The following is a 12775-nucleotide window of genomic DNA, read 5'->3' as shown; positions in this document are numbered from 1 at the left end:
GTCCACAGAAGAGTCCTAATGTTCTGATTTGTTTTGGCTTAGACTGCTGGATGGTGAAAAATAAATTCTTGTGAAAACAACTTCCTCCAGGCTTCAATTTCTACTTTCTCACCTCTTCCCACTTATTGAGACTGAGTCCTTAACTCTCAGAGGGCTACTCTGTGTGTGTGTGCCTCTGTGTGTGTGTGTCTATGTTTCTGTGTGTGTCTGTGTGTTTGTCTATGTGTGTGTGTGTATGTATGTGTGAACACAGAGAAGCGTGAGGCTCCTGTTCCTTCCAGAAGGGCACAAGGCAGGCAGCAGCCCCAGGAGCTCCAGGACAGCGTCCTCACCCTCGGGTCCCTCCCAAGCCCTTCACCCACCCCTGCCCTCCCCCTCCAACACCCAGTAGGATGGAAGGAGACCTGCCGTGGGTGCAGAGCTGGTGGGGCTGCTGCTCCTGCTCATGTGGAGCTGACAGTCCACAAGGGGCCAGGAGAATCACCTTGTTAAACACTCACAGAGATGAAGTTCAGTCTCAGGGATAAGCCTGCAGGTGCAACGCCCAGGACGTACCTCTTGCCCTCGACAATCTGAATTCTGAAATAGCCCATCCCTCATGGCTTTTCTGTGGCATTTAGACTCAATACTGTTTCTTCAGCTGGGTCTCAGATGTCAGGGGTGGGTTTGTGCTTAGCGATCACGTAGTATAAAAATGTGTACCATTAAAAAGAAGTATCCTGCTCATCAGGGTGAAGATTTCTCCACGAGGGCGTGAGAGACAGAGTGACACAGAGATTCCATGTCTATTTGCCTGTGTGTTTCAGACACTGTCCGTGTCCTGCCCACTCCCCATTCTCTAGCTGACCTTTGCTCTGAGGCAGACAGGAAGCACTATGGAGTTTGTATCAGGGAACACCTTCAATTAACAATTGGGGGCTGCTGCTGCTAAGTCACGGCAGTCGTGCCCGACTCGGTGTGACCCCATAGACGGAAGCCCACCAGGCTCCCCTCCCTGGGATTTTCCAGGCAAGAACACTGGAGTGGGTTGCCATTTCCTTCTCCAATGCATGAAAGTGAAAAGTGAGAACTTGGGGTAAAAACATCTCCTCTTCCTCACTCCCTCGGGGGCCCACCTCCAGACGTATCACACCTCTGCCTGAGGTCCCCAGCTGGGTTGAGCTCCTGTCATCCACTTTACTGCCTGTTTATTGACATGTCTTCTTCTCACTCATCCTGCCCTGACTCCTCTGTCTACACTTTTGCTGGCTTTTTCTGGAATTACCTTGCAAACAAACTCCTTCGATTAAAGGCTTGCCTTCAGTCCCCTTCTGGGCCACTGTGAACCAAGACATATTCCCTTGTCTGAGAGGGACATAGGGTAGGATCTCACAGAGCATTTACTTTGTTACCTGTCAGGCTTGTCTCCTCTTGGTGAGCAGGTGTGTTGATTGCAGACAGGTTAGTGATCCCTGTGCGTCTTCTCTACATCGTCATATGCTGTGGGGGGAAGCCGTACTGAGGGAACTCAGAGCTGTGTTGTGTCTGTGCCCGAGGATCCAGGCTTGGTAGAGCCAAGTGTGAAATGGTCAGTTTTGTTTTGTTTTTTGAGCTGGCTGTTACATTCTTGGTAGCTTGAAATCAGCCATGGAAAAAATGTTTACACCATGGAAACTGGCAGATGGTCCACATTAGGCCCATCACCGCTGGCACATCCCAGCCCCACCGGAGAGAGGGACCACTCATCAGGATGACATGACATCTGTGCAGGTCACTTCTGTTTTCAGTCGTTCCCCATGATTGCCCATCTTGCTCCCATGGCCTCCCACCTGTAGCCTCGGGCCAGTCTCGTCCTTTCATATTCTACATGGGCATTTACCTGACATTCCTTGCTGCGGAGGAGGCTCCCAGCATGTACAGGTAACCACTGATAGCAGAAAGGGGTGGATGCTTACATTGGTTCCATCTGAATCCTAGAGCTGGGAGCTGAAGTGGTCCCTGGCAGGGAGGTCTGCAGGCCTACTTAGCGCCTTCTAAGGGGATTGGCTTCTGAGTGTCTGCTCTTCGATCCCTGGACCTCTTACTCCCTGAGAGAACAAATATCAGGTCCTTCCATTAATGGCTTTGAGCATCAGGCCAGGGCAGTGGCCCCGAGAGGGGGGAGGAGCCTCTCTAGAGGCTGAGAGAGTGTCGGGCTGCCTGGGATGAGGTACTGAAGACAAAATAAGGCAGGTTGGTGCCCTGACAGGCTGGACCATGCGGGCGTGGGTTGTGACAGCACAGTCCCGGGCTGCTCGGTGCCTGGGGGTAGGTACGAAATGTGTGTGTGGGGAGACGACAGTTCAGTTTTGACCCTTTTGGTTGAGGTGGGCCAGAGGGATGCTGGTCTCTGGGTGGGCGCTGGGCAGGTAGGTATGTTAGTGTCCTGTTCAATCCTGTCAGTGGGCGGCTGCCCTGAGGACCCTCAGCTGTTGGGACTGTGGGAGGTAGATGGTAATGGCTCTCAGGTCCCTTCACAGCTGCCTTCACAGCTTCCCCCTCCCCAGGAGACAGCTGGGATACTCTGTCTCCTCTGCGCTTGGCCTGTGTAAGTGACTGCCTGTGAAGGGACATGAGAGCCCAGCTCCCTCCTCAGTGAGTCCTAAAGCAGGGATGCAATGCCAGTTCCAGGGCTTTTGGGCTGAGGTTTAAGCTCGTCCCAGGGTAGAGCGCCTCCCTGAGGGAGGGTTCGGGTCACCCTGCTGAGTCTGCCATTTCCTAGTGAGGGGGGTCCTTGATTGAATGGTTTACCTGTGGGTCTCATTTTCCTCATCAACTGACCTACACAGAGAGCTGGTGGGTGTTCCCAGAGGTCTGGGGGCACTGTTTGGGACTGGATTCTGGTTCTCCTTGCCCCAGAGTCTCATGGACAGGAAAGATGGCTGGGAGGAGCAAAGGAGGGGGCAATGCAGGATCAGGGCTCCTACTAGAGTTTGTTGGGGTGAAATGTGCACGCGGGTGTCTCAAGGTTCAGATGCGGAGTGGGGACATGCCGGCTGGAGACAAGGGCTGTGCCGTCTTTCCTGAGAAGACCTCAGCCCTAACAGGCTGTGAGGACTAAGCCAGAAAAGCTGGTTGCTCAGGGCATGGAAGACATGCTCCTCACCATGAGAGGTGCCATCAAGGACCACACTGAGGACCCTACACAGAATTAGGGAGGATGGGGGAGGGGACTTCAGTCTGAAGTGTGAGCCAATGCAAAGGCCCAGAGGCAAGATAGCACAGGGAGGGTTTCAGGCTTACCTAATAGCCAGTAACCATGTGTATTGCTAGTAATTTTCTATTGTAATCACCTCGCTTTCCTTCTTTGACTTGGGAAAAGGATACAGCTTGACCAAGAGGCCACTGGGGCAAGACCTGGGCTGTGTAACCAGGTTGCACCAAGGCCCACCTGTCCTTCTCTCTCCAAGGCTGATGTGTAACCAGCACCTTCCATCCAGCTGCCACTTCCGAGGGGCCCCAGCCAACTGCCCAGAGTCCCACAGGTCAACACATGCCAAGAGCTACCCCTGGCCTCCAGTCACATGGCTATCCCAAGGCAAGCCTTATTCGAATGAGCTTCATGGTCCCTGAGCCCCTCTAACACTTGGCTGCTTATGGCTCCCATCTGTGCTCTCTCTACCACCCAGCACCAGCCCTCAAGCCTGGTGTCTCACCCACACGACTGGACATGGAGTCAAATGAGAAGAAACTTTCTCAGGGCTGTGAGAGCCAAGAGGAGGAGATTCTGAGTGTTCTTAGAGATCAGGGATGCCTTTCCAAGGAGGAAGGCCAGGGCAAGCAGAGGGACCAGGGCACAGCTGGGAGATGAGCTGGAGGCTCCGACGGGCCCGAGTGATCGGGGTGGCCTGGGACCCAGTACCTGAGGCCTGTAGGGTGGGGAGTGAGGACAATAAAGAGACCCAAGCATCCAGACCCTAATGTCCCTGGCTCAAGGAGGTGGGTGAAATACCCAAATCAGTGATTTGCAGAAGCCCCCTAGACAATGGTATGGAGGGTGGACAGTGGTCAGGGGAGAGCCAGGAACATACTCTCTAGAAACTGAGTAAAGAAAAGCTTTAACCTTCCTGAAGGCTGCGGGACCCAAGATAAATGAGGTGCTGAATCTCCTTGGACATCAGTGAAGGCTTCCTAAGGAAGAAGGTCAGGGCAAGCAGAGGGGTCAGGGGAGGAGATGGGAGACGAGCATGTGGCTCTGAGGTGCCTGAGTGTTTGGGATGGACAGGGGAGCCTGACACCCGAGGCCTGCAGGCAGTGGGAGAGGACAACACCGAGCATCAAGCTGCAAACCTTGTTGCCCTTGACTCAAGGCAGCAGGTGAAACGGTCAAATCAGTGGTTTGCAGGATCCTAGACAATGGTGTGGAGGGCGGACAGTGGTCAGGGAGAGCTAGGAACATACTCTCTAGAAACTGCGTAAAGAGAAGGCATTAACCTAACCTAGTTATTTGGTGAGGACTGTCCATCCTGTGGTTGCCTTCACTGTGAGAGAGAACAAAGAACTGTGGTCGTGATACAGATGACACTTCCTCATACTTAGCTGGGGAGGTGCCAGGGTAACAGCCCAGGCATCTGGCCAGGGAAATATATGACTGAGAAAGTAATCAGAAGAGTCCAGAAGAGGGGACAGATGGAGCCGAGCTCCTGACTGGCTGAGAACTGAGCCCATAGGACAGGATGGTGTGGCCTTGATGCCTGCCTCGGTACTGGCTTGGTGGGGGGGGCGGCGGGGAGTTAGGCTCTAGACATGATGATACTGTCAATCATTCATGAAAGTTGCTGAGTGCCTACTGGCCAAGAGCCTTGAGCAGGAGATTTATTGTTGAATATACTCCTTTAAGGGCTTCCCATGTGAAGCTAGTGGTAAAGAACTCACCTGCCGGTTTAGGAGATGTAAGACGTATGGGTTTGATCCCTGGATGGGGAAGATCCCCTGGAGAAGGGCATGGCCACACACTCCAGTATTCTTGCCTGGAGAATCCCATGGACAGAGGAGCCTGGTGGACTCCAATCCATGGGGTCACAAAGAGTTGGACACGCTGAAGTGACTTAGCACGCACGCATGCAAAGTCCTTCAAACTGTTGTCAGGTGTGCAGGTGTAAGACAGATTTCTGACTCCCTCCCTCTCCTAAGGACTCAACCATTTTGAGCAAACCTGCCGGTGACACTCCCCAGGGTGTCCAGAAGAGACCAAGAAGTTGTCAGGGAGATGGAGAAACCATTTCTTCACCTTGCACAGGGGCCTCTCTTCAAACTGCCCCAAAACCCATGAAGCAACAGCAGGGGCTGAGGCAAGTCCACCTCAGGCCCTGGGAGGAGGGCAGGGATGGGGCTAGTCAGGAAGACTCCTGGTTGAGCCTTTGCATCAGGGCCCAGGCTGAGCATAAAAGGAGGGTCCTTCACCTGGGAGGAGGCAGAATGGGGACCATGCAGACCCAGAGGGCCAGCCTCTCACTGGGGCGGTGGTCACTGTGGCTACTGCTGCTGGGACTAGTGGTGCCCTCGGCCAGCGCCCAAGCCCTCAGCTACAGGGAGGCCGTGCTTCGTGCTGTGGATCAGCTCAATGAGCTGTCCTCAGAAGCTAATCTCTACCGCCTCCTGGAGCTAGACCCACCTCCCAAGGATGTGAGTTGGGGAGGGGACTGTCTAGGTGAGGGGCAGGGAGACAGATCAGAGAAGGAAAAATGAGCCTGAACCCAGTTTCCCCCGCACTTCAATCCGTCACCAGAATGAAGATCTGGGCACTCGAAAGCCTGTGAGCTTCACGGTGAAGGAGACTGTGTGCCCCAGGACGATTCAGCAGCCCGCGGAGCAGTGTGACTTCAAGGAGAAAGGGGTGAGGCTGGGCGCTTGGGGTCAATGTTTCCCAGGGAGCTGAACAGGGAGCTTCTGAGAAGGTTTCCTGTCTCTGGGGTGAGGCTGGGAGGTTATGGCCAAGGGGATTCCAGTTTGACCTTGAGCCTCTCCTTCCAGCGGGTGAAACAGTGTGTGGGGACAGTCACCCTGGACCCATCCAATGACCAGTTTGACCTAAACTGTAATGAGGTGAGTGGTCCCTTCTGGACTGGGGGGGTTCTAGGGAAGATAGTGTGTGGAACATCCTCTGTACCAATGACCCGCTGTCCCATCCAGGGCAGACAGAGGCCCTCCTACCCTGGCCCCTCCTTCCCTAAGCCCCAGGTCTCCAGCCCTGGGGCTGCCTCCCTTCGAGCAGTGGTTCTCTACTGGGGTTCCCATCTGGGAACTGACATGAGATGGATTCTCAGGACCCACTCAGACTTCCTGAATCTGACACTGGAGTGGGGCCCAGCCATTTGGATTTTCACAAGCCCTCCAGGGAATTGTGACTGAGCTCAGCTTATGACACACTGACTGCAGTCATGGGTTTTCAGCCTCTGCTCTCATCCAGCTTTGCTGGAATGTGCTTGACCCTGGGAAGCCCCATGCCATCTGTGGGCCTCAGTTTCCTCTCTGTCTGTGGTATGGAGATTCAACCACATGCTCCAAGGGTCACAGCCAGAGCGTGACCTGGGGTTGCAAGGCTCCTTGGGCAGCCCAGGAAGGTAGAGGTGTGGTGTGTGTGTGTGTGTGGGGTGTCAAGTGTTAATCATGAGTCAGTCCCAAAAGAAGCTTGTGGCTTCCTTTTCATAGCTCCAGAGTGTCATCCTACCCTGGAAATGGCCATGGTGGCCTTGGCGCAGAGGTTGATGGAGAAGAGCTGTCAGATCCTGAGCCTGGGGAAGAGTCTTAAGTGTCTGATTTGTTCAGATTCGGGCTTCTGGACAGTGAAAATAAATTCTTGTGAAAACAGGTTCCTCCAGGCTTTAATTTCACTTTTGTCTCCCCTTCTCCCACTCATCAGGACCATATCCCTAACTCTGGGAGGTCCCCCACATATGGTGTGCATCTATGTGTATGTGTCCATGTGTGTGTGTGAGATCACTCCTGTGAACACAGAGAAGCCTGAGGCTCCTGTTCCTTCCAGGAGGGCATGGGGCAGGCAGCAGCCCCAGGAGCTCAGGAACTGCCTCCCCACCCTCGGGTCCCTCCCGAGCCCTTCACCCACCCCTGCCCTCCTCCTCCAACACCCAGTAGGACGTAAGGAGACCTGCCGTGGGTGCAGAGCTGGTGGGGCTGCTGTTCCTGCTCACGTGGAGCTGACAGTCCACGAGGGGCCAGGCTGCTCACCTTGTTAAACACTCACAGAGACGAAGTTCAGTCTCAGGGATAAGCCTGCAGGTGCAACGCCCAGGACGTACCTCTTGCCCTCGACAATCTGAATTCTGAAATAGCCCATCCCTCATGGCTTTTCTGTGGCATTTAGACTCAATACTGTTTCTTCAGCTGGGTCTCAGATGTCAGGGGTGGGTTTGTGTTTAGTGATCACGTAGTATAAAAATGTGTACCACTAAAAAGAAGTATCCTGCTCATCGGGGTGAAGATTTCTCCACGAGGGCGTGAGAGACAGAGTGACACAGAGATTCAATGTCTATTTGCCTGTGTGTTTCAGACACTGTCCGTGTCCTGCCCACTCCCCATTCTCTAGCTGACCTTTGCTCTGAGGCAGACAGGAAGCACTATGGAGTTTGTATCAGGGAACACCTTCAATTAACAATTGGGGGCTGCTGCTGCTAAGTCACGGCAGTCGTGCCCGACTCGGTGTGACCCCATAGACGGAAGCCCACCAGGCTCCCTCCTGGGATTTTTCCAGGCAAGAACACTGGAGTGGGTTGCCATTTCCTTCTCCAATGCATGAAAGTGAAAAGTGAGAACTTGGGGTAAAAACATCTCCTCTTCCTCACTCCCTCGGGGGCCCACCTCCAGACGTATCACACCTCTGCCTGAGGTCCCCAGCTGGGTTGAGCTCCTGTCATCCACTTTACTGCCTGTTTATTGACACGTCTTCTTCTCACTCATCCTGCCCTGACTCCTCTGTCTACACTTTTGCTGGCTTTTTCTGGAATTACCTTGCAAACAAACTCCTTCGATTAAAGGCTTGCCTTCAGTCCCCTTCTGGGCCACTGTGAACCAAGACATATTCCCTTGTCTGAGAGGGACATAGGGTAGGATCTCACAGAGCATTTACTTTGTTACCTGTCAGGCTTGTCTCCTCTTGGTGAGCAGGTGTGTTGATTGCAGACAGGTTAGTCGATCCCTGTGCGTCTTCTCTACATCGTCATATGCTGTGGGGGGAAGCCGTACTGAGGGAACTCAGAGCTGTGTTGTGTCTGTGCCCGAGGATCCAGGCTTGGTAGAGCCAAGTGTGAAATGGTCAGTTTTGTTTTGTTTTTGAGCTGGCTGTTACATTCTTGGTAGCTTGAAATCAGCCATGGAAAAAATGTTTACACCATGGAAACTGGCAGATGGTCCACATTAGGCCCATCACCACTGGCACATCCCAGCCCCACCGGAGAGGGACCACTCATCAGGATGACATGACATCTGTGCAGGTCACTTCTGTTTTCAGTCGTTCCCCATGATTGCCCATCTTGCTCCCATGGCCTCCCACCTGTAGCCTCGGGCCAGTCTCGTCCTTTCATATTCTACATGGGCATTTACCTGACGTTCCTTGCTGCGGAGGAGGCTCCCAGCATGTACAGGTAACCACTGATAGCAGAAAGGGGTGGATGCTTACATTGGTTCCATCTGAATCCTAGAGCTGGGAGCTGAAGTGGCCCCTGGCAGGGAGGTCTGCAGGCCTACTTAGGCCTTCTAAGGGGATTGGCTTCTGAGTGTCTGCTCTTCGATCCCTGGACCTCTTACTCCCTGAGAGAACAAATATCAGGTCCTTCCATTAATGGCTTTGAGCATCAGGCCAGGGCAGTGGCCCCGAGAGGGGGGAGGAGCCTCTCTAGAGGCTGAGAGAGTGTCGGGCTGCCTGGGATGAGGTACTGAAGACAAAATAAGGCAGGTTGGTGCCCTGACAGGCTGGACCATGCGGGCGTGGGTTGTGACAGCACAGTCCCGGGCTGCTCGGTGCCTGGGGGTAGGTACGAAATGTGTGTGTGGGGAGACGACAGTTCAGTTTTGACCCTTTTGGTTGAGGTGGGCCAGAGGGATGCTGGTCTCTGGGTGGGGCGCTGGGCAGGGTATTGTTAGTGTCCTGTTCAATCCTGTCAGTGGGCGGCTGCCTGAGGACCCTCAGCTGTTGGGACTGTGGGAGGTAGATGGTAATGGCTCTCAGGTCCCTTCACAGCTGCCTTCACAGCTTCCCCCTCCCAGGAGATCCTGGGATACTCTGTCTCCTCTGCGCTTGGCCTGTGTAAGACTGCCTGTGAAGGGACATGAGAGCCCAGCTCCTCCTCAGTGAGTCCTAAAGCAGGATGCAATGCCAGTTCCAGGGCTTTTGGGCTGAGGTTTGCTCGTCCCAGGGTAGAGCGCCTCCTGAGGGAGGGTTCGGGTCACCCTGCTGAGTCTGCCATTTCCTAGTGAGGGGGGTCCTTGATTGAATGGTTTACCTGTGGGTCTCATTTTCCTCATCAACTGACCTACACAGAGAGCTGGTGGGTGTTCCCAGAGGTCTGGGGGCACTGTTTGGGACTGGATTCTGGTTCTCCTTGCCCCAGAGTCTCATGGACAGGAAAGATGGCTGGGAGGAGCAAAGGAGGGGGCAATGCAGGATCAGGCTCCTACTAGAGTTTGTTGGGGTGAAACGTGCATGCCTGTCTCAAGGTTCAGATGCGGAGTGGGGACATGCCGGCTGGAGACAAGGGCTGTGCTGTCTTTCCTGAGTAGACCTCAGCCCTAACAGGCTGTGAGGACTAAGCCAGAAAAGCTGGTTGCTCAGGGCATGGAAGACATGCTCCTCACCATGAGAGGTGCCATCAAGGACCACACTGAGGACCCTACACAGAATTAGGGAGGATGGGGGAGGGGACTTCAGTCTGAAGTGTGAGCCAATGCAAAGGCCCAGAGGCAAGATAGCACAGGGAGGGTTTCAGGCTTACCTAATAGCCAGTAACCATGTGTATTGCTAGTAATTTTCTATTGTAATCACCTCGCTTTCCTTCTTTGACTTGGGAAAAGGATACAGCTTGACCAAGAGGCCACTGGGGCAAGACCTGGGCTGTGTAACCAGGTTGCACCAAGGCCCACCTGTCCTTCTCTCCAAGGCTGATGTGTAACCAGCACCTTCCATCCAGCTGCCACTTCCGAGGGCCCCAGCCAACTGCCCAGAGTCCCACAGGTCAACACATGCCAAGAGCTACCCCTGGCCTCCAGTCACATGGCTATCCCAAGGCAAGCCTTATTCGAATGAGCTTCATGGTCCCTGAGCCCCTCTAACACTTGGCTGCTTATGGCTCCCATCTGTGCTCTCTCTACCACCCAGCACCAGCCCTCAAGCCTGGTGTCTCACCCACACGACTGGACATGGAGTCAAATGAGAAGAAACTTTCTCAGGGCTGTGAGAGCCAAGAGGAGGAGATTCTGAGTGTTCTTAGAGATCAGGGATGCCTTTCCAAGGAGGAAGGCCAGGGCAAGCAGAGGGACCAGAGGCACAGTTGGGAGATGAGCTGGAGGCTCCTGGGAACGGGCCCGAGTGATCGGGTGGCCTGGGACCCAATACCTGAGGCCTGTAGGGTGGGGAGTGAGGACAGTAAAGAGACCCAAGCATCCAGACCCTAATGCCCCTGGCTCAAGGAGGTGGGTAGAAATACCCAAATCAGTGATTTGCAGAAGCCCCTAGACAATGGTATGGAGGGTAGCAAACCTGCTGGTGACACTCCCCCTGTGAGGGTGTCCAGAAGAGACCAAGAAGTTGTCAGGAGATGGAGAAACCATTTCTTCACCTTGCACAGGGGCCTCTCTTCAAACTGCCCCAAAACCCATGAAGCAACAGCAGGGGCTGAGGCAAGTCCACCTCAGGCCCTGGGAGGAGGGCAGGGATGGGGCTAGTCAGGAAGACTCCTGGTTGAGCCTTTGCATCAGGGCCCAGGCTGAGCATAAAGGAGGGTCCTTCACCTGGGAGGGAGGCAGAATGGGGACCATGCAGACCCAGAGGGCCAGCCTCACTGGGGGCGGTGGTCACTGTGGCTACTGCTGCTGGGACTAGTGGTGCCCTCGGCCAGCGCCCAAGCCCTCAGCTACAGGGAGGCCGTGCTTCGTGCTGTGGATCAGCTCAATGAGCTGTCCTCAGAAGCTAATCTCTACCGCCTCCTGGAGCTAGACCCACCTCCCAAGGATGTGAGTTGGGGAGGGGACTGTCTAGGTGAGGGGCAGGGAGACAGATCAGAGAAGGAAAAATGAGCCTGAACCCAGTTTCCCCCGCACTTCAATCCGTCACCAGAATGAAGATCTGGGCACTCGAAAGCCTGTGAGCTTCACGGTGAAGGAGACTGTGTGCCCCAGGACGATTCAGCAGCCCGCGGAGCAGTGTGACTTCAAGGAGAAAAAGGTGAGGCTGGGCGCTTGGGGTCAATGTTTCCCAGGGAGCTGAACAGGAGCTTCTGGAGAGGTTTCCTGTCTCTGGGGTGAGGCTGGGAGGTTATGGCCAGGGGATTCCAGTTTGACCTTGAGCCTCTCCTTCCAGCGGGTGAAACAGTGTGTGGGGACAGTCACCTGGACCCATCCAATGACCAGTTTGACCTAAACTGTAATGAGGTGAGTGGTCCCTTCTGGACTGGGGGGGTTCTAGGGAAGATAGTGTGTGGAACATCCTCTGTACCAATGACCCGCTGTCCCATCCAGGGCAGACAGAGGCCCTCCTACCCTGGCCCCTCCTTCCCTAAGCCCCAGGTCTCCAGCCCTGGGGCTGCCTCCCCTCGAGCAGTGGTTCTCTACTGGGGTTCCCATCTGGGAACTGACATGAGATGGATTCTCAGGACCCACTCAGACTTCCTGAATCTGACACTGGAGTGGGGCCCAGCCATTTGGATTTTCACAAGCCCTCCAGGGAATTGTGACTGAGCTCAGCTTATGACACACTGACTGCAGTCATGGGTTTTCAGCCTCTGCTCTCATCCAGCTTTGCTGGAATGTGCTTAGACCTGGGAAGCCCCATGCCATCTGTGGGCCTCAGTTTCCTCTCTGTCTGTGGTATGGAGATTCAACCACATGCTCCAAGGGTCACAGCCAGAGCGTGACCTGGGGTTGCAAGGCTCCTTGGGCAGCCCAGGAAGGTAGAGGTGTGGTGTGTGTGTGTGTGTGGGGGGGGGGTGTCAAGTGTTAATCATGAGTCAGTCCCAAAAGAAGCTTGTGGCTTCCTTTTTCATAGCTCCAGAGTGTCATCCTACCCTGGAAATGGCCATGGTGGCCTTGGCGCAGAGGTTGATGGAGAAGAGCTGTCAGATCCTGAGCCTGGGGAAGAGTCTTAAGTGTCTGATTTGTTCAGATTCGGGCTTCTGGACAGTGAAAATAAATTCTTGTGAAAACAGGTTCCTCCAGGCTTTAATTTCACTTTTGTCTCCCCTTCTCCCACTCATCAGGACCATATCCCTAACTCTGGGAGGTCCCCCACATATGGTGTGCATCTATGTGTATGTGTCCATGTGTGTGTGTGAGATCACTCCTGTGAACACAGAGAAGCCTGAGGCTCCTGTTCCTTCCAGGAGGGCATGGGGCAGGCAGCAGCCCCAGGAGCTCAGGAACTGCCTCCCCACCCTCGGTCCCTCCCGAGCCCTTCACCCACCCCTGCCCTCCTCCTCCAACACCCAGTAGGATGTAGGAGACCTGCCGTGGGTGCAGAGCTGGTGGGGCTGCTGTTCCTGCTCACGTGGAGCTGACAGTCCACGAGGGGCCAGGCTGCTCACCTTGTTAA

General features: G+C 54.5%; 1 protein-coding gene and 1 pseudogene across 1 annotated transcript; both read left to right on the top strand.

Annotated features, from left to right (window-relative positions):
* The first annotated feature begins 5445 nt into the window (after positions 1-5445).
* LOC138984657 (cathelicidin-4) lies at positions 5446-6793 on the top strand. Its single transcript, XM_070359340.1, has 4 exons — positions 5446-5643; positions 5747-5854; positions 5992-6063; positions 6670-6793. The coding sequence occupies exons 1-4, from the start codon at positions 5446-5448 to the stop codon at positions 6724-6726; spliced, it is 435 nt and encodes a 144-aa protein (XP_070215441.1). The 3' UTR covers positions 6727-6793.
* Positions 6794-11005: 4212 nt separating this feature from the next.
* Positions 11006-12289, top strand: LOC138984668 (cathelicidin-4-like; annotated as a pseudogene).
* Positions 12290-12775: the final 486 nt, after the last annotated feature.

Source organism: Bos mutus, chromosome 22 (genome assembly GCF_027580195.1).
Source record: "Bos mutus isolate GX-2022 chromosome 22, NWIPB_WYAK_1.1, whole genome shotgun sequence".
In the NCBI taxonomy this organism is placed as follows: domain Eukaryota; kingdom Metazoa; phylum Chordata; class Mammalia; order Artiodactyla; family Bovidae; genus Bos; species Bos mutus.
This window is presented reverse-complemented; position numbering and strand designations above follow the sequence as displayed.